The 27783-nt window shown below is 43.1% G+C and overlaps 2 protein-coding genes across 8 annotated transcripts in view; one reads left to right on the plus strand and one right to left on the minus strand.

Annotated features, from left to right (window-relative positions):
- TP53I11 (tumor protein p53 inducible protein 11) overlaps positions 1–6111 on the plus strand; it is a 72275-nt gene extending 66164 nt beyond the window's left edge. For both annotated transcript variants that reach the window (XM_019519355.1, XM_019519354.1), the window contains one exon: positions 1780–6111. In XM_019519355.1, coding sequence (XP_019374900.1) covers positions 1780–1913 — 134 coding nt within the window. In that variant the 3' untranslated portion in view covers positions 1914–6111. The remainder of the gene's footprint in view (positions 1–1779) is intronic.
- A 1761-nt stretch (positions 6112–7872) lies between these two features.
- The window catches only part of TSPAN18 (tetraspanin 18), a 268022-nt gene continuing 248111 nt past the window's right edge, over positions 7873–27783 (minus strand). For all 6 annotated transcript variants that reach the window (XM_019519353.1, XM_019519350.1, XM_019519351.1 and 3 more), the window contains 5 exons: positions 25427–25501; positions 17963–18061; positions 16152–16331; positions 11925–12008; positions 7873–10379 (listed from right to left, as the gene is read on the minus strand). In XM_019519353.1, the coding sequence (XP_019374898.1) occupies positions 10332–10379; positions 11925–12008; positions 16152–16331; positions 17963–18061; positions 25427–25501 (486 nt within the window). In that variant the 3' untranslated portion in view covers positions 7873–10331. The remainder of the gene's footprint in view (positions 10380–11924; positions 12009–16151; positions 16332–17962; positions 18062–25426; positions 25502–27783) is intronic.

Below are 27783 nucleotides of genomic sequence, written 5' to 3' on the forward strand. Positions count from 1 at the left end.
GGGAGTCCCTGTTTCCCTTAGCACTACCAGGAGTGACTAGAAATAACGGTCGCAAGCTGGCAGAGGGTAGATTCAGATTAGACATCAGGAGGTGCTACTTCACTGTCAGGGCAGCTAGGATCTGGAACCAACTTCCAAGAGAAGTGGTGCTGGCTCTTTCCCTGGGGGGTTTTAAGAGGAGGCTAGATGAACACCTTGCTGGGGTCACTTGACCCCAGTGCTCTTTCCTGCCATGGCAGGGGGTCGGACTTGATGATCTGCTCAGATCCCTTCCAACCCTACCAACTATGAAACTCAATCAGTTAAGTCTGATACTACATCCATCCAGGTTTATCTTAACCCAGTTTTGGCCATTTTGAAAGCAGTTTATGTGCACTGAACTTCTGCTGTGTTACAGATTTGAACTAGTTTCTGATCACTTATACCAGTTTGTGTAATTTCTATCCCGAGCCTGAGTGCTAACCCAACCCTTCTGGGCACCTCAGGTCTGACTGTCTGCAGCTTAGCTCCTATGGGAACATACAACTCTGGGAAACAGGAGGGCAAAGTGGGCTGGCTGGATGCAAAGCAGTAAAAAAGGACAAGGGTAACATTTTGCTCTTGCTATGGTGTAAATGACTGCATGAAGCAGAGGGGAATTTTAGACCCTCCTTGTATTTGCTTTTCCTGTCTCCCTTCCTCTTTTCCTTCTCCACAGCAGTTGTACTGCTTATGTTGGGAATGCCAGATTTGCTTCTAATACCCCTTTTCCAGGTTGCTTCCACCCAAGTTTCAGGTGTTGCACCTCCCCCTACAGCCAGGTTCTGTAGCATGCTGGTGTATGGTAGGCCAGAAAGTCTGTGAAAGCTGTCTCCATTTAGTAGGGAAGCTTTGATTACATCTAAATGTGGAAATGGGTAAAGTCACTGTGGAACTCTCCCTTTCACACAGTTTATTTAAGATTCAGTTCAATGTAGTTTACACAGTCCTGTTATTTTCAATACGCTATGGATTTTTTGTACTGACCATGCATTAGTTGCATTGTAGTTACCGTGGAGGAAGATGGCAGGTTTGGAGACAAGGTAGCTGTTTGTTACTAGAAGAGACAGGTCAACTTTGAAGGCACTTGTAATGGATGTTTCTGTTTAAACTCCCTACTTCATCTGTCACCTGTAAGACCCTCCACAGTCGGAGGGTAGTACACACTCTCCAAACTGCTGTTTCAGACTTGGTCAGACGCTAAGGCTCAATGTGTCCCATTCCTCACCCTCCTTTTTCTCACCAAATTAACACTTTGATTGTGGGTGATGAGCAGTATCCTAAGGAGCCTCGGGTAAGCAGAACACTGACCCCAGGTTCTCACGTAGTGAGGACACAAGGGCATTGTTGTTGCTGCCGTCCCAGATTCCACAGCTGGCCCAATCCCTGCCTCCACCACTGCTCAGGTCACAGACCCTGGCTGTTACACATCTGGGGTTGAGCCTGTGGCTGTGAAATTGCAGAGGACGTGGGAACCTGCCCAGCCCTCACCTGTAGCTTACTCTACTGTTAAATGTGGCCTCAGCAACATTTTGGTTCTGTGATGTAGTGCTGATTTCCTAAGGCCTCGGGCAGCAGCAGTTGTTAGAAGCAGAGTGTGGTGCTACTGGGCAGAAAATGTGAGACTGTTGCTTGGTTTTCAAGATGGGGAAGTCTCTTTGAGAACAGGGGGGCATGTGTAGAACAGCAAAGGATTATACAAATTTCATTAATTAATTATTGTATTTCAACCTGTGCCTTGTCTCCTTCCTTCTCCTTCAGTTACCACCATCACCCTGGTCGAGAGCAGCCGAATATCTACAGGTGCCATGCTCCTTCTTGTCAGCCTGGCTATCTTCGTCCTCATCAGCATTTACTATTATTACCAAGTTGGACGCCGGCCCAAGAAAGTTTAATTTCCAGGGCTTCCTGGGCAGGGAGCGGCAGGGGTCTGTGTCAGTAATTCTGCATAATTTTCTGGTAATCCCTTTTGTTCGAAAGCAACTTCGTTCTCTTTCCACTTACCGGCATGAATCGGACTGTAAACCCAGTGCTGGTGCCATTGTTAGACAAGGCGCAGGGAAGGAGCTGAGACACGCAGGCCCCTCAGATCCTGTCTGGAGAAGGCAAGTGAATAGGTTGAGGGAGGCTAACAAGGTGTAAAGGCTAGGCTGGCTCAGGGAAAGGGGTTGGTTTTACTGAGGAAACTGGCCATTAGGAATCACAGCTCCTAATCCTTTGAACAAAGCACAAAATAGAACTAGCACATTGAAACCAAATCCCAAAGGAGAGAAGGACCCAAGCAAGCCAGCAAAGGACTCATCTCATTCCTGTCAATCCTGGGCCCCTTAACTTGGACCATCACTCATATTCCCCTTTTGAGTGAGTATATTTCAGGTAATCTAGAACCAACCCAGGCCAGTGTCTTTGGGTGGCACTAAACAGCTCTTTCTGTGGCTGAATAATTTTTCTTTTTTACCTAAGCAAATACTACATGGTATATTTAACCTGGCAACAGGTGTTATGGAAATGCAAGCAGGAGTCACATGATTAGACATGGAGAAACAAGAGGAAAACTCATTCATATTCCCTCTTTTATTATAGGCCATCTGCAGTTCTATTAAAACTCAGAGCCACGCTACCTCTAAAAGTAAAGCCAAGGGGATCTCTACAGAAGAATATGGAGCAAAAGGGTATTGTTATTGTGGTGACAGAAAAATAATACTTAAGAGTGTACTGGGCATGAAATGTGAGATGGAGGTTGAAGAGCTCCAAACAGGCCTTAGAGCCTGAAATTTCTCTGAGATGGTTCTGATGAGAAAATTCTCCTCCCCACTAAAATGTCCAGCTTCTACCAGTCTATTAGCAATAGCGAGCATTGTAGTCTGTCCCATACCATTTTAAACACTGTTTCTTCTGACCAAGATGCAACAGGTTTGAGCTTGCTGGTGGAGCTGCACCTTTGTTACCAAAAAGAGTGGAGGGAGCAGAGGAAAGCCTAGTATAGATACAGCTTAGACTGGATAAATCATTAGTGTACTTGTAGCAGGGAACAATCTTGGTCTAGCATGCTGAAGGACCAGATAAGCTAGGTCTCCTGCACCCTTTACACATGGGTATCAAGTTTCTGTTGATATCTTTTAGAGGAAGGACCAGGTTCTGAGGCACTCGGCTTCCAGGGTCCTATCTGAATGGGCTAAAGAGTGGCAAAGAAGGGGAGATCTTGCCTTCTCCAGATAGACCAGACATAAAAGGACCTCAGTGCCAATTCCCTCCCTTCTCTTTCCAAGTCCTATCAAGACCTGCCCTGGTTCCACAGCACTGGCTCTTCTACTTTTTCTGGTGACCATCCCAATGAAGAAACTACCCCTCCACACATGCCTACACTTCTCATAGTACCATGCTTCTCCTTCTCTACCAAACTGAATCTAGGAAGATTGTATATATGAAATGGACTTCCTATTTATGCACCAACATGAAGAGCTGTTGCAATAGACTAGTCTACAAATGGAAAAAAAATTGACTGACCTAGAAACTCGTATTGGTTGGGACCTAGAACAGAGTTGTAAACAAGAAAGTTAAGACTGCTGCCACTGCCATGGTTGCTACTGTTGCTAACACTAAGGGAATTTTTTTTTTGCATAAATCAGAAAAAAAAATGCCTTGGTCCAGTTAACAGGGACATCTAGTGAGCAATTGTGGTACAGCTTCTGTACAGTGTAGTATCTCCAAAAGACTATTTCTGTGACTTGCTTTTAGTATTTACAAGCATCTGCATGAACTTGGGACACCACATACATTGCACTTCCTGGCCATACAAAGTTTGTGCCTCGAGTAGAAATGCTAAAAAATATTTGAGTTGGTGATATATGTGATGATTAAAAACCTGTAGAGACTGATAGAATCTGGAGGCAGAGTCCAGTTAGAGGTAGAAGTCTGAAGAATTGCAACCTACTTGCCAAGGCTTCTTTCAAGTGCTGCCCTCCTGCCTGCACAGGGGAAACTACTGAATAGCTCATGCCCAACACTGAACTTATAACTCAGAAGCATCTGGCTCGTTGGGGTATTTTTTATTTCAGCCTAGTGAGCAGGTGCTAGGAGAGCAGCTTTCTTCCTTGGGGGACAGGGAAAGCCTAAGTGCTGCCCACAGAGTTCTGCAGATGAGGCCAGGCTGGATGGCACTGCTCTGCTCAAGATGGAGTATTGCATGCATCGACCAGTGGTCATTCTTTCACACCTGTCACTGAATTTGGGCAGTTGCAGCCTGCAGAACTGCATGTTCATTAAGTGGAACATATTGGCTGTAGCTGTTGATAGGGCCTTTGGGTAAGCATGTTACATGTTGGAGATTCCCCATCTTTGGAGGGAGTGTGGTATAGAAGGTAAAGAATACTGGCAGTATGAGAAAGGTAAAGCTGACCACAGTAATAGGGGGAATGTTGCAGAAGATGGGGACTGTGTGGGTAAGAAAGGAAATATCTTCTCACTCTCTCTCAGAGCTGATGTGGGATTAATTCAGCTAAAACAGCATCATCTAATTGGGAAGCATCATTTCATTACCCAGAAATCACCATCAAGTAGGCCATGGATGAGCTTCTGTTGCAGTGGTGAAGCATCCTGTATGCTCTGTTGGCCATTGAACAGTATAAATCTAGTTTTAGTTTCTGAAGGCACTGAGCTCAACAGACACCCCAAGTCCCTCTGCTTCCTGCACAGTGCAGGTTTCTCTTTGCTGAATTTTCAACTCTGTGGATAATACAAGCATTAGATCTATTCTCTTGTGTGCTTGCTGCCCCCTCTAAATGCTCAGTGACCTGGACAGAACACAGGGGTACAGACTGCAGCTTATCAGGGGGGTGATTTGGTGCTAGTCAGGATGAAGTCCTGCTCCCTAACAAAAGTAATGGACATGGGATGGTGAATCAGGTGTGTGTCTAAGCCCCATTACATTAAAATGCTTTTATTTCAAGTTTGGTTTCTGAATTCTGACTTGACATGCTGTTATTGTGTCATATACTGTAGTGCTGTCATCATCACCCTTAGGGAGAGTATGAGCCAGAGAACATACAAACATGCAAGCCCGTGTGATTCTACTGAATGGGAAGGAGTTCATGCAATCCTCTCTGCCTGGCAGTCATGACATACTAGCTGAAAGAGAACCTCCAACACTATGTCTAAGTGACCCTAGAAGTGACTAAGATGGATTTTTAGCAGCTGATTGATGGTCCCCATGGCTGATTTCCTGTGCCTGATGCCAGAAAGCTGACAAGGCTTGCTGGTTGCCTCTTCTGCTTTGGCTAAAATGGGGAATTAAGAGATTGTGTAACAGAATTAAATCCCTTGGCAAGAATAAGTCCAGTTCTAGCCACAGCTGGGATGGTGTCTGCCCTTCGTCCCACCCACTCTAATGACAAGTTGGGGTTGGCCTGGCAATTTTTTGCTGAGCAATTGTGTTTGCTCATATATGCCTGGCACAGGTGGTGCCCAGGGGAACAGTAGATAATGACTAAGAGGCACTGGAGACTGGAGAGGGTTGAAAGCAGAGAGTTTGGAGTTAAAAGCACCTAGACTTTAGTTACAACTCTACTACTGATGACCTTAGACAAGGCACTTTTCCTTCATGGGCATGTTTTCCCACCTGTAAAATCAGGAGTATGGGCCCAGTTCACCTCCTTGGGAAAGGATGAGAAGAAAAGGAGACACATGGAATAACAGACTCTTTGTACAGCCCTGTACATTGCTGAGAGGAGTATTGTTTTCCGAAGGCTTGTGTACTGCAACAGAGATGCGCCTAGATTTATGTGGCTGGTTTCTGCAGCTGGCCCTGCAGTGGGCAGAAACGAAACCTGTCTTTGTACAATCCCAGAATTAGTTACCCTCACCTTCAGTGAAGTCCAGCAGATTTGAGCAGTTGGTATAAAGGAGAAAGGCTATCTATTTCCAGTACCCACATCAGCTTTTTCTGCCTGTTAGGTGTGTTGGTTTCCTTTTATACCTCATCCTAGCTGCTGTAACTGAGTTTATTCCTCCTTTGGTGAGAAAGTGACTGTACGTAAGCTAAAATGAACCATCACCTAAGTAAGTGAAAATTAAAAATGTGCCACTTCACTGTCACAATATCTTTATTTCTTTTATTTATTTTTTTTTAAGAAATGCACACAGAAACCGTGCAGAATGCTTCAGGCTCGTGTTCTGGTTTATATTACAAAAATCCTTCAAATATAAAAAAGCATTACAATAGGGAATACAGGATAAATTAGCTCCACTATCTAATAAAAGGAACATTTACAATTTCTAAAATAGATTTCAACGTTATTACACACGTAGCCCATTTTCCCAGGCACTCACAACAGTAATTTGAGAGTTAAATAACAGACGGGATTGTCGACTTACAGAAACAAACTGCCCTCTATAATTACACGAAAGGTGTGTTGGATGTGGTTTGGGTTCTACAATGCGGGGACCAGCACTTGGATGACTCCCCATTAGGTCACCTTCTTATGCAGCACTGTCCAGCAAGCAGTGGTTTTTAACTTGATACTCTGGCCCCCAGAAGAATGCAGCAGAAACTTGGGAAAAAATGGACATACAAAAAAGGGTTTGTTTCTCCTGCCTAGTGTTCCAAAATGAGCAAAACACATTGGTTATTATGCAGCATGAGACCAGAGGTCAGCAGCATCACCCCACTGTGGTAAAAAAACACTTTTGTGCTGCCAAGTAACAAAGGATTTTCAATTCTGGGGCCTCCCATTCATCCCAATTCTGCAGAGGACATTTCCCCATATTCCCATTTGGCTCCTTATGCCCTGGAATGATTGTAACCTGCACTGGGGGCTTGCACTTCTCCTAGCAGCTATTTCCATTTCTTTACTGGAGTGGGTTGCTTCCTGGCTGCTCAGCTATGTCCAAAATGACACCTTCTGGTCCTTACAAGGAGGGCGTGAAGATCTCAGCAAGAAGGGGAGAACGAGAGAATAGAGGACACCAGTAAGCAAGAATAGCACCAAGAGGCCAAAAGATGGACCAAAGGAGAAGAATAAGAAGGGACAACCAGGATGTATGGTTGAGATCAGAAAGAAACGTTCTTGTCTCTCAGAAAAAAAAAGGAAAGTCCAAGAAGAGATGAGAGAGCTGAGGGAATAAAATAGATGGAGGAGTGGGAACAGACATGAGAAAATAAAGGAAAATGGAAAGGGAGGAAATTTGAAAGTGAAACTTTGGAAAGGAACAAAGAATGGGGAAAACCAGAAGGAAGTAAGCCTGGAAAGACAACATTTTGTGCTGCTCCCGTATTTATTCCTTTGGCTCTCACAGGTTTCCCTCAGCTCACAGTCTGAGGAAAGAGCATTGCAGGACATCTTGTGAGTTGGAAGCCTATTCTATGCTTTTATGGGAGAGCTGGTTTTTTTGCATTCAGTTATGTGAGCCTGTGTCAGCCAGGGCCTTCCTTGCCCCCTGCTACACTGCAAGTTCTGATTTTAACAGATTGTTCTCAATAAAGAGCAAGACATTAAGAGGGCTGGCGTGGGGTGAACAGAAAAGGAAGGAGGCCAGGTGCCAGTTTGATATTGCTTACTTTTCCCAATTAACAACTCTGATTTTACTAGGTTTTCTTCCCCAGTGCCAATCATGTCCCCACTGGAGAGTAAGGTTGGAGTGTTTTTCTACTGTAATGATTCAGGAAATATGGGAGAAGCAAGGGTGTTTTTTGGTTGTATCTTTTACTGGACCAACAGTATAGTTGGGAGAGATGTTAACTACACAGTTGGTCCAATAAAAAAATATTACTAACCTCTCCCTCCCACCCTTGCTTTCCACTGGAGAGCAACAGTCACTTGGTGCAGTGGACAGCTTTCCCTCCCCCCACCATTTTTATGCCCTGTACCATGAGAGGCACATCAATTAGATGGCTTCTCCTACTCTTGTGGTTTATTCCCATTCCAAAGATCAGTCTCCATTGCCCCTCAGCAAGCCACGGCTGGCTGATGACTCAGGATAGTTTAGCATAGGAGTTTTCTTTAAGTGCAGCCAATTTTTGGCATTTTAGGTACAAATTACAGAGACTTCCAAAGAGGGGCAGGCATTGTCTCTGCCTAGCAGAGCTGTTTTCCTTCATAGTATAGTTGGGCAGAATTTCATGCACTACTAAAAACAGTTCCTGTGGAGAGACCATCTAGGAACCCATTTGAGGGAGCTTTAACACAGCATCTAAGACTGCTCAGTGATTAACAGGCCTTATCATAACTTTATCATCTCCTCACTGCTGACTTCATTTGTGAGTGGTGTCTGGCTTTCTTCATGACTGTGCCCTTCTTTCTGGAGTGAATAGATTCGTCTCTCTTCATTCAGGGAAATATTTCCATAGTCATCAGCAAAGCTATTTGTGAGGTTGTGATGTGCTTTCCTCATCCATCAGCAACCTAATTCTTGGTGCATTTTAGGGCAGGGTTCTTGGTCTAGCAGTGCTCAGGCCTGATAATCTTTTAATGGGTTTGCTTCATCCTGACGTAATCGCTCAAGTGTGAGAACAGAACCCCTGCTATAGAATAGACCCACTTCTATCACTCTAAATACTGTCTGGCTTGGAGCTTCATTTCTGTTCTTTGTACCCTAGGATCCAGGTCCTTTAACAAGAATGCTTGTTAAAGGACTAAATGCACGAGATAATTTAAATGTCAAAGTGGTACTTCAAGAAGGCACCCAACCTCTGGCAACCAAAATTGAGGGCACTCCATCAGTCTGAAGCCCATGAGTGGAATTAGCCTAGCCAGAGCCAGAAGTCATTTAGCTGCTAAGTAGCATGGTGCTATGGGCAGGCTAATCAGTCATGTCAGGAGGCAGAGCTTATTCGTCCACATGGAGCAGTCTGCCATCTTAGCACAGTTTTTTCAAGGTTTTTTTTTGTTATTTTACTGGACCAACTGTATAATTGGGAAAGATGTTGAACAAACTTTCAGGAAAGGCCTGAAGAAGGGTATTTTGTCCCTGAAAGCTTGCCCAAAATCTCTGCCAACTATGTCTTTTATTGGACAAACTATATCACAAAAAAATCATGTCCTGTCATAATGGATGAAGGTTAAATTCACTGTATATGCTTTGTTAAAATGCAATGCCACCCATATTTACAAAGTCAGGACAAAAATTGCATTTCAGGGATACCAAACACAGGCAGCAAAATTCAGGACTCCTGATCACTCTTCTTAGTCTGATGGGAAGAGTTGTGGGGCAATTTTCAGAGCAGAAATGAAGCCGCAAGGCTTACAGTGACAAACAGAATGGGAGACAACTGCAAATAGTCCACTTTGCTACCAGCGCCATGTCTGGGAATTCCTCGCACGGCTGGAAGACACTGGGACTCAATGCAGATAAGCACTACAAACTATTCTTCAATGTATGAGAAGCAGCAAGGATTCTGAGGAGAAACAATATTCCTGCTCTCCTGAGGGTGGCAGTGTAAGCTTTCCTTGTGCAGACTAATTCGTAATCATTTTTGAAGAGGAGCGGAGATGAAACTGGGAACTGCTCACACTTCTCTTATTAAATGCTGAACAGGCAACCAACATGACAGAGAAACAAGGAAAGATATGAACCGAACTTCTGACTACATCTCAGCCCACTCAGATCCACATGGGCACTTCCAACCAAGTACTCTCCTCCCCCATGCTGGGAACTCGAGGGGGAGGCATGTCCCAGGCCCAGCAGTCCAAGGCGGCCTGCTTCTTCTGGAGGTGTCAAGAGAAATGGGCTGACTCTCCTTTAGTAAACACACACTTCCATTTCCTCATTGGTGAACTGCAGTCCAAATTTGAAATCAGCAAGTAAGAAGCTGCCACAGTTTTCTGGTACTAAAAACCCTTTTTACCTGCTTGTCCAAAACCTTCCTGACCTTTACACCCATGTGATTTTGGCTGACCTGCTCCTGTGTGTGTTGAATCTAGCCACTGTGTTGCACTTGGCTATTCTCTTCCTTTACTACATAAATGATACAGGTGTGAACACTAGGCATTTTTCTGCACTGAGGGGGCACCATGTTATTTCCCTTCCCAACCTCCCTGCAGGGTTCTTCAGTCCCTAGTGCAATCAGTTGTGCTTTGCTCCTGATCAACAGCAGTGCAGGCTGCCCTGGGAGAAGGTTGGTCTCTGTAGTGTAATGCACAGCACCTCAAAGTTCCAGCCCCTGAAGTACAATCCTTTTGGTCATTCATATATTACACAACCCTTTTTTCCCCCAATATTGTTAAAAAAAATAAAGTTTTTTTTTCTTGTTTCCTCCTCCTCCTTTTTTCTTTTCTCCCAAGCCCATGGGATCATCACAGTTGTTCACGGGACACCTCCTACTGGATCCCTCGAAACAGACACATTGCAAAGATCATGGCAAAGAGCTGGGAAGGGGTGAGAAAGATGGGAGAAACAGAACATAACTGTCAGAAGCATCCTACACAACAATGAAAAAGCCCTCACTTAATCCCAGGTATGGTTCTGCATTGCCTCCCACCTGGTATTTAAACACAGATTGAACCAGGAGCACAGGATGGTCAGAGAAAGCAGTAAGAACGTTTGGGAGGACAGGGAGCCCCTCTCTGGTTTTAGCAGAGAAGGAAAAGCTCTACCTCCCCACACTCTTCATTGCTTTAGATCCAATCCCACACACTGGGCACGTCTACACGTTCATTAATGTGCCGTAGTTACCGCGCATTCATTTTAGTACTTGTATAATCAAATACTAAATCAATGCGCAGTAACTGGCATTACTGCACATTAGTGCTAGCACATGCCTTTTTAGTGATGGTACTGCACAGTAGCCTAATACTACTGTACAGCAGTGTATTAGCACTGGTTTTGATGTGACATGCAACTGTGCAGTAGTATTAAGCTACTGTTAATTTTGTGTCTTGTGTAGCCATGCCCACTGTCAGCCAAATCCAGGTAAAGAATCCAATAGAGGTTGGCTATAGCAGCAACCTGAGTTCATTTCCAAATCACTTTAAGGTGTTCTGGCAGGCCCTGCTCCCCCTGTGTCACCCCTCCCATTCCCTGCTTTCATTAGTGCAGTGAAGCTCACACGCCCTTGTTGGTCTGCTTTGCTCAGCAGGAGGGAAAGCCCAGCCTCACTCCATGAGATGCTCTCCTAAAAATCCAAGAGCACCACCCACTCATAATGCTAATGAGTGAGAAGCTGCATGCCAGAACCCCTGTAACAGCATGACAAAGTGGTATCACTCCCAAGTAGGTGAGATTTTCTGATGGAAACTGGGATCTGCTAGAGCCAGTAATAAATTATACAAGGGAAACTGACTGAGATGCTCTCACGCCCTTATTTCAGACTCTAAATACATGCACGTAAAAGGGCATAGTTTGAATATATTACTCAAGTTGTGACTGTAATTCATTTCTGGAATCATACTTTTGTATAGAAGCCTCCTCATTCCTCCACTCCTATGGGCTGGGACACTCATGTGCTAGGTCTTGTCTTCAAAGAGACCAGCAGCAGTCTGGGGCAAGGACCATGCCTTGCATGTTTCTGTACAGGATCTACATAACATGGGTGCCACACATGCCTGCTTGGGGAATTCTGGATGTTACTATGATATAACAGCAACAACACTGGCACGATTTATCTACGGTTGTCTCAGCCTTTGGAGAGGTGTTAGAGATTCCTTGAAATCTCTGCTTATGCATGAAATACATCTGTAATTCTACACCATGCCTAACACCAGAGGGCAGTACACAGGTTTGTGACCCAAGTTTACTTCTTTGCTCTGAGCAAACATGCAGCCTTCACTTACTAGTCAACTTGAACTACAAGTGAATAATTTTCCTGCTACATCTTGACAGGTATGGGTCTCCTTGAAAGGAGAGTGTTCAGCTCTGTTGCTAGCTTGTGTCTACAGATACTGCATTTTTTATCACGCTAACAGCTACAGTACCTCAATGGCCAGCACTCCAATGGCAAGAGCTCCTGCAAGGTACACGTAGGTCTCAAAGGAGATCAAGATCACAGTGTAACAGCCCTATGAAGGAATAAACCATGGTGAAAAAAACAAACAACAGCTTTTGCTTTTTTCTAGACATTTACTTAGAGTCCTTCTTGATTATTTAGTTCTTCTTCAACCCAAAAGCTAGGTATGTGATACCCAGTCCACTACAAAGCAGGTGACAGTGACACGTTAGTTGGTGCCTTGATGGAGGACAGCCTCCTGGGATATTCAGGTTTAGTGCACCACATATAAAACCAACAGGCAGGAATAACATAGTCATGACCCATCACTAATCAGTCCAAGCCTCACAGCAGGCAGACAGGAAAGGCAGGGGAAATAGATAGAAAGATGGACAAAATTAGGCAGTACAGGTTAGAGGTGCAGCTATTAATTAGGCTGTTTTGATTGAAGGGTTTATTTATTTATAACCACAGAGTAGGGGTTAGAACAGAGGACTGAGTCATCACTTCTGCGTTGTATTCCAGGCTTAGCCAATAATTCACTTTGCAACCTAGGACAAGTCACTTCCGTACTCTGTTCTTTACTTCTCCATCTGTAAAGTGGATCAAATCATATATACACCTCCCAGGGGGTTGAAGACTTAATTAATGCTTGCTAGCAGCAGCCTTAGCACCCTTGGATAAATGGGATCACTAAACTGCAAAATAGATATTACCATCATCCTCCTTAAAGTCATTTAGGATTATCAGCATTAATTATTAGTCACATTATTAATAACCTGGGAACTCCTTAAAAAGTCCCTGTACAGAGAACAGTGATTTGAACTCTTTTGGGAATCACCAGCTTATCCAAAGCTGAGTTGTCCTAGTGCTAAAATTCTTCAACCTAATGGCAAATTTTTGCAAATGGATTATGTGAAAAGAAACAGTGTCTGTTCAGTATGTAAGTACATGCCTCCTACTGAGTATTTCCCAGGGGTGTAGCGGAGGGAGAGAACGAGAGCAGCTTAGGCATGTATATTGTAATCCCAGTCCTCCCAAATGTGCACAGACACACATCTCCTCCCTCTGCCACCCCTAAAACTTCGGTTTTAATCATCTAGTTCTTTCATTTGGCAAAAGGAACAATATGTGGCCCTTTACTGAACATGACAATGATTCTGATATCAAACAAGCACCCCAAAATAACAATATTATAATAACATCTGGGAGTCATCAGGAGTTGATGTGCCCTTTGGCTAAAGAGTAGGGGATGGAGAACATCATTTCAAACAACAAATAACTCTCGGTGGTGTTCACTGAAGGGACCACCATATTCTCCCTACTACAGATGGAAAGGAAAGGTTGCTATCATTCTCTCGCCAAAATATTCTCTATTCTCAAGGCCCTTATGCTATAGCAACCTTGCTTCCACCTGCTGTTTCTTTTCCCAGTATCTTCAGTGGTGCTTCATACATTGTCACAAAAGTAGTTCTGCAATCTTCAGGCTGAACCCCCTACCAAGCAGCAGTACAAGACACTGCCAGGGAACCACTGACCCACTCCCTCCTACTGGTCTTTGGATGGTGTTCTATAAACAGCAGATGTTTATTGGTATAGAGTCAAAGGACACATCCCCATGAGCACACACATGAAGGGGCATGCTTTTCCCATGGGACAATTAGCATCAACACATATTTATCCAACACTGCTATTTCTCCCAGGGCATGCCCCTGCACACGTGTTCTGGCATACGACAAAGTGACCAAAGTGGGGCAGAGGAGGCTAGGGCCAGCACCTTTACCTGGCATCCTAGGGGCCTCCCATGGCAGCAGCAGCACTGCTTGGAGTCTGGCCAGCAGCCAGAACATGGCTCTGGATGGCCAGCCTCAGTTTCTGGTGGCACACACTGCTGCCGTATGCGCCACTTTGCTATTTTTAGCAGCAGGTTTTTTTGACACCGGGATCTCCCAGTGTCAAAAAAATCCTGCCGTGCTGCAAATTAACAGCCCAGTGAATGGGTGCACATGCACGGTGTGCAGTTTGCAGTACCTCAAATGGCTTTGATGTGCTGCAAACTGCATGTGCGCGCTTGTGGGGATGCGCCCAAACAGTGCACCTCAAAAAATTAGAACTAGCTTATCAGCGATAGCTGTGCATTTGTAACGGTTCTATCAGCAGCACAAGTGCTTGTATAGATGGTGCTTAAGCATTTTTACCATTGTACTGTATATCTTCACTCTGGGTTGTACTAATACTCACACTAGTAAACTGGTGGCAGCTGGACCGTTGGGGAAGTGACTGAGTTACTGATGCTGGCTTTTTTTGTGCAGACAAATGGACCAGGAGAAAGTCTGCTCTTGCTTGATTTCCAGTTTTGCAGAACCAAGATATGAAACCTTTGATGTTTATTAAACAAAACTCCAATTTCAGTCCTACTGTGAGTCTGTCCTAGCTGCCTCTGACCTGTCTTTGATGCATGCAGTCACACTAGGCTAAGCCTGGAAGCCAGTATCAAGTATGGCAGCTTTAGGTAGCTTTGCTCTCCAAGATCTTGACTTTGGTTCAAGACTGTCTGAGAGCAATCAACATTCAACAAGCTTTCCATTCTCTTTAAAGAAACACCAGAATGAGCTATTTCTTAGTTTCTTTTCTCTAGTTCTGTTTTTACAGTCATCCTGCTGCAGTAACACCAAGAGCAATGAAGATCTACTTTTCCATAGGACTGAAAAAGGAACTCATGCACCTGATATGCCATGGTGATGCCCCTTAAACAGAAAGGCAACAATGGGAAAAGAGACAACTTTATTGTCATCGTTTGCCCTGTTTTTCAGTTTGTTGCCTCTGTCTCATTCTCTCTCTGCCTCCTTTTCCTGTGTGTGCCAATTAGACCTGGCAGAAGCAGTACTGCAGCGTCTGCTATGATCTCTCACCCAAAGCACCCCTGCCAATATTTTCCGGCCCTCAGACTACGGAACAGCTTACACACAATTTCTAAACTCATCATCTTTCTTTCACAATCTGCTATCAAGAACTGGAAATGGAACTACTGCCACGCCCAAAGGGGAGATGAGAAGGCAGTGTACAGACAGTGTATACAGTACAGCGGTCCTACAAATAGTGGATGAAAATAATAAAGAGCAAACCACAGAACAATGTGTTAATGGAAGTGTCTGGGCTTTGGGTAAGTAAAGGGAGAACAATGCTGCTAGGGGAAGTGTGTGGATTCACCTAATGAAAAAGGCTAGTTCAGTGCATAGTCAAAATAGAAGGTGATAATGTCTCAAATGTCCTTGTTAAAGCTTAATACTGGTAAAAAAAAGTGGTGGACTGAGTCAAAGTGACTGAAATGCTCTGCTTATCCCTAGAGCCGAGGAAGTCAGGGCAGAGAAATTTGGACAAAGGCCCTACTCTTGCATGCTTCCCTAGTATCACTCAGTATGGCTAATTCTTTCCTTGAATGAACCATCACTTTCAGTGAGAAGAGACCTATTCAGTCTCTCCCTTCTCTGTTAAGCAAGCCAACAAGTGACAGTAAGGGCTGACTGTAGATGTGCGGTTTTTTGTAACGTTGATACTGAGTAACTGGGAACAATTTGGTGCCCATAAAAATGTAATTTCACCCTGGGGCCACTTAGCAGCCAGTGGATAGTAACTGGAGTTCTATCACTACTGACTAAAGTTAGCATACGCCTAACTTCCTGGTGCCTTGTTGCCACCTGTGCAAAAGGACCAATTCCTGATTCTGCACTATGCTTAAGAGTAGAAATTTAAGATTTATATTGAAACAAATGACTGTACAAGTAATTCTACTTTCCATTTCATTAATCTTCTCATTCTGTACAATAAAAACTGCAGGAACAATGAAAGCAAATGAAAAAGTCAGAGAGAGAAGGAACAGGAATATGGTTCTTGGCTGCTTCAAGGTGAGGAAATGCAACGATAAATGTGTCATTTTTTACCCTAAGAACATGCATTCATTACATCCAGGGACATGTACTATTGATATCACACCTCTATGCTCCTGTCGTGGGTTTGAAGCCCACAGAATGAAGGAACTCTATTAAAATAAGGCACAGACTGTATACTCACAGCATATAGTTGGTTTAGGCACTTGCTATCTGCATCATGGCCACGATGGTAGGGACAGATGAGAACTGTCACTTCCCATCATGCTCTGCTTCATGTAGCAGAGTCATGGGGAAGCTCCTTTGAGCCACAAGATCAGCTCCCTTACCTGTCGGTTCTGGTACATTTCCAGTCCTTGGAGACAGTCTTCCTTCCCAATGAATGGTCCATCCCGAGTCTGGAGTGCTCGCCGGCAACATGCTTCTGGTACGGCATCACCTGAATGTAGGTGCTGGAAATGAGAAGCCATTTCAAAATCTTCTGGCCCATTCACTCCGCAACAGCCAAACTAGGAAGCATTGAATGGAAAAGAGAAACTAATTGGTTACATGCTGAGAGGAGACATCACCAGTATCTTTATTTACAGATTTACTTATTGATAGGATTTATAAGCCATCTTTCCCAAGAAAAGCTCAAGGTGGCTTTCAGAAGAGAACAAAATAATTTATAAAACAAGTGAGCAAGAGAACAAAGCAGGAGAAACAAAATAACCTAGAAATGCCAATAGAATAGACCATTAAAATATCCTATCCAGAGACCCCCTCCCAAACAATATTTCAAATTAGCGTTGACTGCTACATGCCGGCCCAAGCAGGAACATCTTAAACTCTAGAGCGTTCCCAGAAGATGTGAAGGCTCAGGCAGGCTTCAAGGGGGAGGAAACTCTAGATCCAAGGAGTGACTACTGAGAATAACCTCCCACATGTTTTTGATAGCAAACTTGGTGCATTGATAATACTTGCAGGAGGCTGTTCTTGGGTGACTTTAGGAACTACAATGGGGCAAAAGGGAAAAAAGATGCTCCTTTAGGTACATAGGACCCAGGCCACTGAGGCCTTCAAACTCATGATTTTGTGGGAGGAGGGAATCTAGCAGGGGTAGAGAAAGGCAATGCCACTGCCAAGAAACCAACCAAGGAAGTAGGCTGTGTTCGTATATTTTATTTCAAAGTGGATTACAAAAGTATTGTTATCCCCATTTTATAGATAGGGACACTGAGGCACAAAAATATCTAATGGAGTCTTTTCTACTGACTTCTGTGCATTTTGGATCAGAACCCAACTGCCCGGATAAAGATCACACCCTAAATCTACAGAAAATGTAGACCATTTATTTCTCACCCTCCCTATGGTTGATGCGCAGAATGTTCTATTTCCCATTTCAACTCTAATTCACGAGATGGTTCACTGAAGGTCACCTACAAGCACTCAAGTGATGCTCTTATTCAGTCATCAAACATTTTAAATATTTCATGCATAAAATGAAAACTTCTTTACTCAGTTCCTGAATCGGCAAAAGAGGCAAGACTTTTTTTAAACTGTAAAACTGGATTGGCAACTATGGAAAATGATGTCCTGTATTTATCCACAGATTATGCATAGCGTGCCCTGCACTACAGTAGAGTTTCCAAAGCACACCGCCTTTCCTTCCTGCTCCTGGAGAAGAGCATGAGAAGAAAATTCAGACTTGACAGCACAATCAATCTTTCTCCTCCTTCTTTAGGATTATAATAATGAAGTAAATTATGTGAGTGAATATTTTTGCACTAAGCTCTTGCCCCTCAACCAATCTCACAGAGGCCATGAAAAAGCCATCGGGTAGAAACAACTTTTGATCACTGATGACCTAGCGAGGGTTTGAAACAGTATTCTTGAGAGCAATAACCAGGGCACTCACCATCAAGCTAACTGACTGACTCTGACGATATGTTCTTTTGGGACCGCTGGCAACTCAAATAATGCATCACTTTCAGCAAGGTGGGTGCTGCCAGTAGGAATGTAATTTAACTCCTAATTGAGCACTACAATCCAAGATGGCTTGTATGCTGCATAGTGTTTTACCTCATGGGAGTGTAAGTGGCAGCTCTGGGACACTCCTCTTCTAAGCTACTAAAATGCCCAGGAGCATACATTGACTTACTGTGATCATAACTGAGTTCCAAGTGGAGGAAAAGACATCCGTCTCATTATTCCCTTGATAGTGTTTCTTTAGCTCCTTGGTGAAAAACTCTCTGGTCAGCTGAAATATAGAAAATTAGTAGAAAAAGAGAAGATGATTGCCTGCACCATTGTTCTTGTTGTACCCATTCCTATATTACCAATCTAGCTGTAGAAACAAGTTTCTATGCAGTTATCCCCTGGAGAAGGAAACTCCAAAGATGGTCTAGTTTTGGTAAGTTCCCAAAACATCAGTTCTACATCCTTCAAGGACATGCACTGAATCTGCCCTCCTGCAAGAAACTAATGAACTGATCTCTGAGATCTTCTACTTAGCACCTCCTGGAAAGTGCTAAGCACCCTCAACTCCCATGGATTTCAGTGAGAACTGAGGATGCTCAGCTACTCCAAGAAGTTCTTGCAGGATTAAGTTATAAAAAATTTGAGCTTTAATCCAAACCACAACTGTAAGTAGGCATACAGATGTAGCCTGCAAGTTTTAACACTTAATCTGATGTCCCATGAAGTAAACTAGGCTCTTTCCATTGACTTCAATAGAGGCTAGTTTGGGTTCTTCAAGCATTTAAACTGGAAAGCTCATTACATGCGCAGGGGTTAGGTGTCAGCATGTGTACGCTATATGCAAACTTTGGAAACCAAGGAGCATGATACTCACTCTGACTGGGTGTGTGGGGCAGGGGAGCAGAGCTTTGTGACTGCAAATACTGATTTATATGTGAGAATGCTGAATGAAACCCTCCTTTATTCATTGTGTAATTGCAGCCAGTAAAACCTTGCTGACTTTTGCCTCCTCATTCCTTGCAGCTTTAGTTTCAAGGTAAGTAGTGATGTCTTCATAACGTATAGATGGAATACCGACATCTCAGATACACTGACCTCTACTTTAACCATATCCGTGCTGAATGCAACTTGTATATTAAAACCACTGGTTAAAAATAACTAAAAAAAAGCCAAGATTAAGGTATATGTAGGTAGTTTAAAGCTAATATTCACTTTTATTTATTTTTTTACATAAGGGCCTATTTAAAGAGAAATTGTCCAGGGCATAATTGTCTTCTGACTTACATCAATATCCCTCTCCACTGACTTTCGTGGAACTACTGCAAATCTTTGCCAGAATCAGGCCCATCTATTAAATCCCCTTCCCCATCTCTCACTCCCTGCCTCTGGCCTTACCTTTTGCTGTCCATACCACTCCTGGCAAGCGGAAATGCCTGCACGTGCTACACCTGATTCAAGTTTAGATGGCTTAAACTAAGCCACCTAAACCTGGAACAGTGGTTCGCACCAATAAGTGTCTTTCTCTAAATGTCAGACCTGAATTCTAATCCAGACATCTGCACTAGCCCAGAGCACTACTGAAGTCCACAGGTCTCAACCAGGTACACAATCTACTCCAAATTGTATATTACTAGATGGGAATCTTCAAGACCATAAGCTCTTTGGGAAACCAATACTGTTTTTTTTAGTGAGTTCCGCAGTGCCAAATACATTTCTGATATAAAACTACTAATAATGCATACTATTAAATATAGCAGAAAAAGTAGCTTCACTTTCAGGTTCTTAATATGCAATGTGTGGGTTCCAAAGAACGCAAGGACTTACATATTTCTTGAAAAATCAATTGGTTCCTTTAGAACTTTGTTACAAGAATTAATGGAAACTTTAAATGTAATCCCCGTGCCATGGAAATGCTGCCATTTTTTTCCAAAGGGGCCAGAATGCCACCTTGGGTTTTTTTTTTAAATGATTTTATGCATTTATTTAGCCTTACAGGTGTTTTTGGGCCTGTTTTTACAAAATGTAAATTGACACAGAGTAACATTTTCAAATACTCATAAAAGACTTAAAAGTTTAAATCAACTGACTTCAAATGAGGTAGCTTTTGAAGTGCCTTAATCATTTTTTGAAAAAGGACTTCGGCAAAGTTACATATATGATTTGAGAAGCTGAATGCTATCAGTCAGACAAGACACGTATTTCCCCCTGAGAGATCAGTACATTAGGGAACAGTGAGTTAGACAGGACCCAGACATATGGTCGGCATTCTTCTCTCCTGCCCTTCTTTTGCATAATTTACCCACCCAGATCCCCATCCTGCAGAGCCAGTAGCACAGACTTTTTATTGATGCATGTCTATTTCCTAAATGCAGACTTTGAAACTAATATTACGGTTAGTGAAAATCCCAACTGGCCGCCTTTGGCCCAGTCTAAAACAAAAGAGTCATTTGAATATAAAGTGAAACCTTTATTTTGACAGCAGCCATCCCAGAGGAAATTGGTTGGAGTTTGTGTGATTTTTATGAGACTTGGCCTAAAACAAAGCCCAGAGCTGGAAGGGTCTGTTTGCCAGAAAAAAAAACCAATCCTCCTTTGTTGCTGTTAAACTGCAGCATGCCCCAAACATCTGAAGTTCAGAAAAAATGTCAAAATTGGGCTGCACAAGCTGCTTTCTTCTTTGAGGAAAATACATACACACGCAGGATAAAAGTCAGCAAGGCGCCACACAGAGAGGGAGAAAATGAATATGCAACCAGGAATGATAATGGAGCTGAAGACATTAATGGCTTAAAGGGCTCAATGATGGAGCTAATCTACAAATCTCAGTCACAGGTGTGAAGATGTGTGATCCCTGACAGACATAGCTGTGCTAGCAGAAAACTCAACTAGAGATAAAGTCACGCTGGCAAAAATGCGTTGCGACTGCTAAAACTAGTGAGGTGGCTTTCCTATACTGGTACATATCAACTGAAGGAGAACCTTGTCACCGCAGCCTGTTAATATTCCTAAATCAGCAAGTGCTCCTTGCATAGATAGTCTAACAGACTTTCTTCCATACTGTTTGTCATCTATGAAGCTCTAAGTGATCTATAAAGACAAGTAATCATCATATTTCTTTTTCTTTACAGCTGATGTAACTGAGGCACCAAGAGTGGATGTGACTTGCCCAAGGTCACTCAGAAGGTCGGTGGTAGAGCTGGAAATAAATTCCAATAATCTTGACTCCCATCCCTGCTCCCTCCGGTGGGCTTCTTTCCTGTCCAATGTGTGAATCTGTTGACCCTCTCAGATAGGTTCTAATCTAACACATCAAAACTAAGCCCAAAGACATTTTGAAGAGAATGAATGAAACTCTTTCACCAGAAGACAGTTCAGGTGAAAGAGTTAGTCTTGCCATCACACTAAGGGCTGTCTTAAAACAAAGAAGAAAAAACAACAACAAAAAGCCCTTTTGTGCTTCGTTTAGTTGGGCCTCTGATGGACCAAGAAGGAGCTGGCCTTGGTTCAGACTAAGTTTCTCCCTTCCTATGTTGTTTATGGAAGAAATTAAAAGTGAAATAACCACCATCCTGTGAAGCAGAGCCCTGCACCTCAAGAAAACTCCTTCCCTAGGAGGAACCTTTGACACTGAACTGCACAGGTGTGAAGAACAAGTATGACTATTGATTGCATTCATTTCAAGGGTTCACTTCAACACAGCTCTGTGTCCTGCTGGACTGATGGAATATGTCTCTCTACCATCTTATGTCAGTCACTCCATTTCCTCTTTATCTCCTTTACACAGTTTTCACCAGTGCCAACCTTTTCCTCTGCTGTGCTGTCATTTGGAGCACCCTTCTTCCCTCTCTTTGCATCACTGACTCTACATCTAATTTCTAATCTCATCAGAAAACATCTCTTTTTTCCCCCTGGTCTCTGTCTCTTAACCTCCTTTTTCTCCTTCTGCTTTTAAGTATTAAACTTTGCAACTGTATTATTTCGCTCTGTAGAGCGGTGTGGGAGATAGTGTGTATATTAGATACTGTACTAGATAACGTGGTATGGCACTATCTGGAAAGTGAGCAGTTGCAACCTATCTGTTACTTCTATATCTTCTGTCTAGAGAACATGGCCATGCAGTGCAGAACGACAGCTATAATAGTAACATTCAAATGAAGGAATGTCTGTGAAGCAAGGTGCACAAATTCACATTTAACACTGCAACCTGGAGAGCAATTTCACTCGGTAGCATTTTAAAATGTGAATCTCTAGGTAACATTTTAATCAATTGTTGCTGCAATCAGTTTTTTTTAACTTCATTGACTTTACATTTCTGAGTTGTCTTGCACAGCCCTCATGTTTGGAAGGAGAAAAAAATGTGTTTCAGCACAACTAGGTAATCTAAATACTTCATCCAAATATTGATTCAAAGTCAGATCAAACCTTGTCCTTTTGGCAGACACACTGTCCAGCCAGCCAGCTCTGGGCTAACCCATACACAATAGCAAAATGAGTTACAAATATTGACAAAGCTACAAACTGGGGCTATTTAAAATATACAACAACACAAAATACCTCGGCTTTGTTCAAAAGGAGCTAGGGAGGAACAAAACCAGAAACCTCACACGCATGGACAGAGCTGTTTCCCAGTGACTTTGTGTCTGTGGATAGAAAATTATAGAGCTTCCAAGATTCTTCACATCTTTACATCCATAAACTACAGATGGAGGAGGTCCAAGTTAAAAAAATACAGGATTCTACAAGGTTTTTCTTAGCTGTCTGTTCTGACAGGGGGGTTCATTTAGCTCTTGTGACTTGATATAGAGTTCTCTTTTACATTTTAACATACTAAGCCCATTTGAAGAGGGTGCTTCATGAAATAACTAGCTAAGGACTTGCTCTTGCAATTTACAGCATGTCTTCAACTTCCCATGACTTCAGTGGACATTGAGCACATAGCTGCCTTGAAAGATCAAGGCCTAAAAAGGATACAGAAATAATGACGAGCCATGGCAGAGATAATCCCCCACCACTGACCTTAACAAATTACACAGGCACAGTAAATGGAAGAGGGCAGCTAAGGACCTGGTTGTGCACTTGGAACTAACAATATGGGCAGTGGGGTATTTGCCTTCATGAGAGCTGCTGGACTGCATCACTTGGGGCCTGTTACTTCTTTTATTTACACCTGCAGACCAGGAGTAACTCCACGGAGGTGATCAAGTTACAGTGATATAAGCAAAAGGAACATCAGGTCCCCATATGTTTGTCTAGGCGCTGGTGCCTCTTTTCTAGTTTGCCACACGAAACTATGAAACTATCCTCTGTTCTGGATCTGGGTACAGTCAGTCTCCACAAGCTGTATCCTGCTTACCCAAGAGCCTACTGACTAGTGATTTAGTTATCTGTCCCCTGTGAAGATAACTCTGGGGGAGCAATATGAAATTCTGCATAACTGTGTGTGTGTGTGTGTGTGTGCGCGTGTGTGCGCGCGCGCGTGTGTGTGTGTGTGTGTGTGTGTGAGTGTGTGCGCGCGCGCGTGCGCATGAGCAATATCTAATTCTGCATAGGTGTGTGTGTATGTGAAAGACAGTGAGAGAGACAAGGAGAGGAGGTTGTAGGTGGGGGAGGAATTGTTTCTATGTGTGAGGTCCACTTGTGAAAGAATCCTCTAAAGAACTCTCTGCGCAATAGCTGCATTGACCAGACCACATCAGACCCCCCAAGCTGCAACTTCTATTTAGAGAGCTGTAACTATTCCCACTAAGAGAGTTCTTGCTCATTTTGAATGGAGTATCCATGCTGTTTACAAAGCACCACTCTTTCCCAACTGTTTAAGCGCAAAGCAGAGATATGAAGACCACCAGGTTATAATGAAAAAATTCCACTCTCACCCCCTGCCTGCCTCCCCATTGACCATCCTACTGTACAAACACGGTATTGTTTTGGTATCAGCTTTCTAACTCTTCTGTCTCTCCTTGTTTATAAAATTCTTATACAGATAAAATACAGCCTGGCTGGAGTAAATCAAAACTAGGTCATCATACTGCAAGGTCCTTCTGTGTACACTTGCTCAGAAGTTTTTGTTATATTCAGTATTGGGCTGTGATGTACGTGTAACTAGAAGGAAAAGTCAGAAAGTAGATGAAGAACCAATAGTAAGAATATAGATCAAAGATCAAGGAAAATAAATATCAGAAATCACCAATTACCAGCTATATATAGCCCATTATGAGCTGACAGGTTTGTTAATGAATACCAAAAAAAGATTTTAATTTGAGGAGGGAGCTGAAGTGGGGCAGAATTTTTCCTTTACAGAATAATTGTGAGGATGTTTTATGCACAAGAGGGGACATGAAAGACACTTGTGGGAGAAAGGCCAAGTGGACTGGGAATATGGAGGCTAGGTATGGACATTCATGCCTGAGGTGGAATCAGGCTAAGTTATAAGGTGTTCTGTAAGCAGCATAGTTTAGGTCAGTGGTGAACAAAACACACATTTGCCCTTTGGTTGAGGTAGGAAATGGAGGGGGGCAAATTTTAGACTGGGTTCTGCCATTTTTAAACCAGTCTATGTGCGCCGAACTTCTGTTATGAGTATGGACCAGTTTCCGATCACTTATACTAGTAAAAGTGTAATGTCTGTACCTGGCCTGACAGAACAGAGGTGGCAAAGGGTTGTGCAATGAGACACATGGCAGAGATGTAGGGAGGGGCTGAAGTCCTTTAGGGTACAGGTAAATAGGAGCCTTAGCTTATCAATAAATGAACAAAGTATGTGAGTTAAAAGGGGGGTGAAAACTTCCCACAGAGCAGCTGATGTGTGGTAACCATCCATATGCCTGCATTTATTCTGTGGTAAATGGAAGCCAGAACACAGCTAAGTTGCTCTGAGTTAACTTCACTTACCAAAAGCTAAGAGCAGACAGGTGGAGAGCTGAGTCCCCACCCCCTTCCAATTTTCTATATGTTGTTTTACATTCATACTCTTAGAAGTAAGAACTCAAATGTCTCTCTACATGTGCTATGGGGAAAGGATCAGTGGAGAAAATCAGAGACTGAGGGAGGAGGGGCAGTGTGGTAGGAGGCAAAAAAACAGACCAGAAGGGCAAGCTTAAAAACAACGAGCCTGGAAGGGACAAAGCGATTATCAGAAAAGCCTGGGAGAAGGTCAAGCTGAGAGGGAATAAAAACATGCACAAATTTTAGCAGCATGGACAAAGCAAGCAGTGGAGGGCAAGGTCTTTCAACATATGTATTAGCATGTGCTACATCAAAAATGAAAGAAGAAAGATGCTTTTAAGATAACTTTACTGTAAAAAACTATTTTTCTATGAGGATGTGTATCCGGATAACTTCTGATACAATGATTTGCCTGCATGAGAATATGGACTCTGAAAATCTTCAGGAGTTAAGTACTCCCTCAGCATATGTCCTGTGTATATAAGCCATCTACCTAGCACAATTCAGGTTAGTTTATATTCACTGGCTGCCTGGAACTTCTTCAGACTGAAGGTAACAATATTGATGGTTCATTGATATTCTAAAGAAACACTCGCTCAACAGACACATACATGACCAGCTAAAAAACTAAGCTCCACCTGGGCATGGCTAAATCCCACAGGGACTCAGAGCGCATCCAGCATGTCCACAACAGAATACTTACGTTCTCTCTGAAGATAAAAGCCAGGATTGCAGCCGAGAGCTCTGCCAGGAAGATTAACAAAATAAACATGAAGAACTGGAAGAAAGAGAGAAAAAAATAAGAAGAGGCAGATGGGCCATTAGATAAGTGCTACAAACAGCAGGAACACAGGTTTGAAAAGTCACCAAAGGGATGGATAAAACAGAATGAATTTGCTGTTGTTTTTGTTGTTAGTCAAAGGGTACAAAAATTAGGTAACAATTTACAGTCGGTGCATAGGCAGGAGCTGTATGGTTGCAATATACTGGTTCAGAAACTGGTGTAATTCAAGAAGTAATACTCTTGTGATGACAAAGGCAAACTGGTATAAAGCTTCTTGAATCAGGGTAACTTATTTCTATAAATTTAGGGGATATATGTAACATACCATACACACACCACTGCCACCCTTCTATAACACAACAGAATATTTCAACTACCTTAGGTGGTCGAACAGCTTTAACTATACTGATTTCTACATCAGTGTAAAATGTTATGAATACTGTGTATAGACCAGTCCTCGAAAGGCCAAATTCCAAAGCTGTAACTTAAGAAAACAGCTACAGAAGCCAAGGGGCTCAGAATGTAAAGACTTAAAGCCTGATATCTGATTATTCTTAGATATAGTGCATGGTTCTGGCAGGGTACCACAGTCTCAAAGTAAGCACAATGGACAGTATAAATTATACACACTTCTGAGACACTGCATCAGCTACATAAAGCCACTTCTGTGCAAAACTGAGAATCAGGTCCCTCAGAATTTAAATCCCCAAGACTTGGCCCACTGATACAAAAGAGAATATATTAGAGTGAGGAGTTCACGATGCCTTCAGAGTTTGGTCCCACATAAGTGAGGTGTAAACAGTGAACTCAGGCAGGACTGCATCGCTCAGAGGGTAACAGACATGTGGAATAAATTGCCCATGAAAGTAGCTGGAGCAATAAGAAATTAATTCAAGAGACAACTAGATTTGTTTCTGTGCAAGGAGAGCATTGAGTCTTTCTCATCAGCTTTTTCTAATTCCCGGACAATCTTGGAATGGTAATATAAAGCTTTGGTAATGCAGCTTTATATTACCAAAAGCTATTGCTAATACCTGAGCACCAAAACCTATGCTCAGGTATTAGCAGTAGCTTTTGATAATATAAAGAGAATTCAAATTCCCTGGCTGGAATGGACAAGCCATTTTTTAATATATCATTTATTAAACTGAAGACAGTTTTTCCCATGGAAAGTTGCAGTGACTGGTCTTTTGCTCTCCCTTTCTGCTCGTAGAGCAGGAAGCAGAAGAAATGGAACCAGGGCTCAGATGACAAAACAGGAAAGTTTAAAGAAGCAGGATTTACATCTCATAATTCCTGCTGAGTGACCCATTGGTTCATTTACCTTTATAATCTGTTCTTATTGTCTGAGACTTCTGAATATCTCAGTAACTCTTCCCATTCAGAAATTGTTTCTATTTTTAACCTGAGAAGGCGATGTGAAAGATGGAGTGATTACAGTGAAATCACTTTGCAAATCTATAGCATCACCCTTCAGAGGATCTCAAAGCACTTATGAATGGTTTACGGTAGTGATACATGATTAATTTAACTATGATGCTAATTATATATTCATTTACTGGTGAATGCACTTTCATCCAGACACTAGAGCAGGGCCAGCACTGCAATGGATGCAGCTGCTTAGACTCTAAATCAGGGGTGCCCAACCCCTTGGCTACGGGCCAGATCCAGCCCCCAACAATGTGTAATCTGGCTCATAGGGCTCTCCAGGGGTCTGGATATTTGCCAGTGGAGGAGCACCACTCCTCTGCTGCCAAATTTCCAGACCCATTGGGGAACCCTAGGCCCTGCACATGAGATTGGGCACCTGATTCTGGTGCATGGAGATGAGCAGGGACAGTGCAGGCCATCTGGGCCTGATCACCAGGGATCTAGGTTTTCCATGTCCCACAGAAAAATGGAGTAAACCATGGATTTTACCTTTTACCAGAGGCAAACATGGATTTCTCATTTTGCTGGAGAAACCTGTGGACTCTGAAGTTTTGGGCTGAGCCCTCTGCAGGCTGGCAGAGATCCAGCCTGCATGGGGGTGGGGGAGTGGAAGGAGGGCCGTCAGGCAGGGGGTGCCATGTGCAGGTGTATGCACATGGCCTTAGGCAGCCTGGAGAGCAGGTCCCGCAAGTAAGCTGGCAGGGAGAGGAGATTGAGGCCCCCATAGGGATCATGGTTTTCTCTGTTAAAAAAAAACACAAATTCTCTGATAACCCCTTCCCCCCCAGAAACCTGCAAATTCTCTGATTAAAACCTCCAAAATCTGTGTTTTTCCGTGATTAAAA

The sequence above is a fragment of the Gavialis gangeticus genome, unplaced genomic scaffold (genome assembly GCF_001723915.1).
Source record: "Gavialis gangeticus isolate Ggan-Ray unplaced genomic scaffold, GavGan_comp1, whole genome shotgun sequence".
Classification (NCBI taxonomy): domain Eukaryota; kingdom Metazoa; phylum Chordata; order Crocodylia; family Gavialidae; genus Gavialis; species Gavialis gangeticus.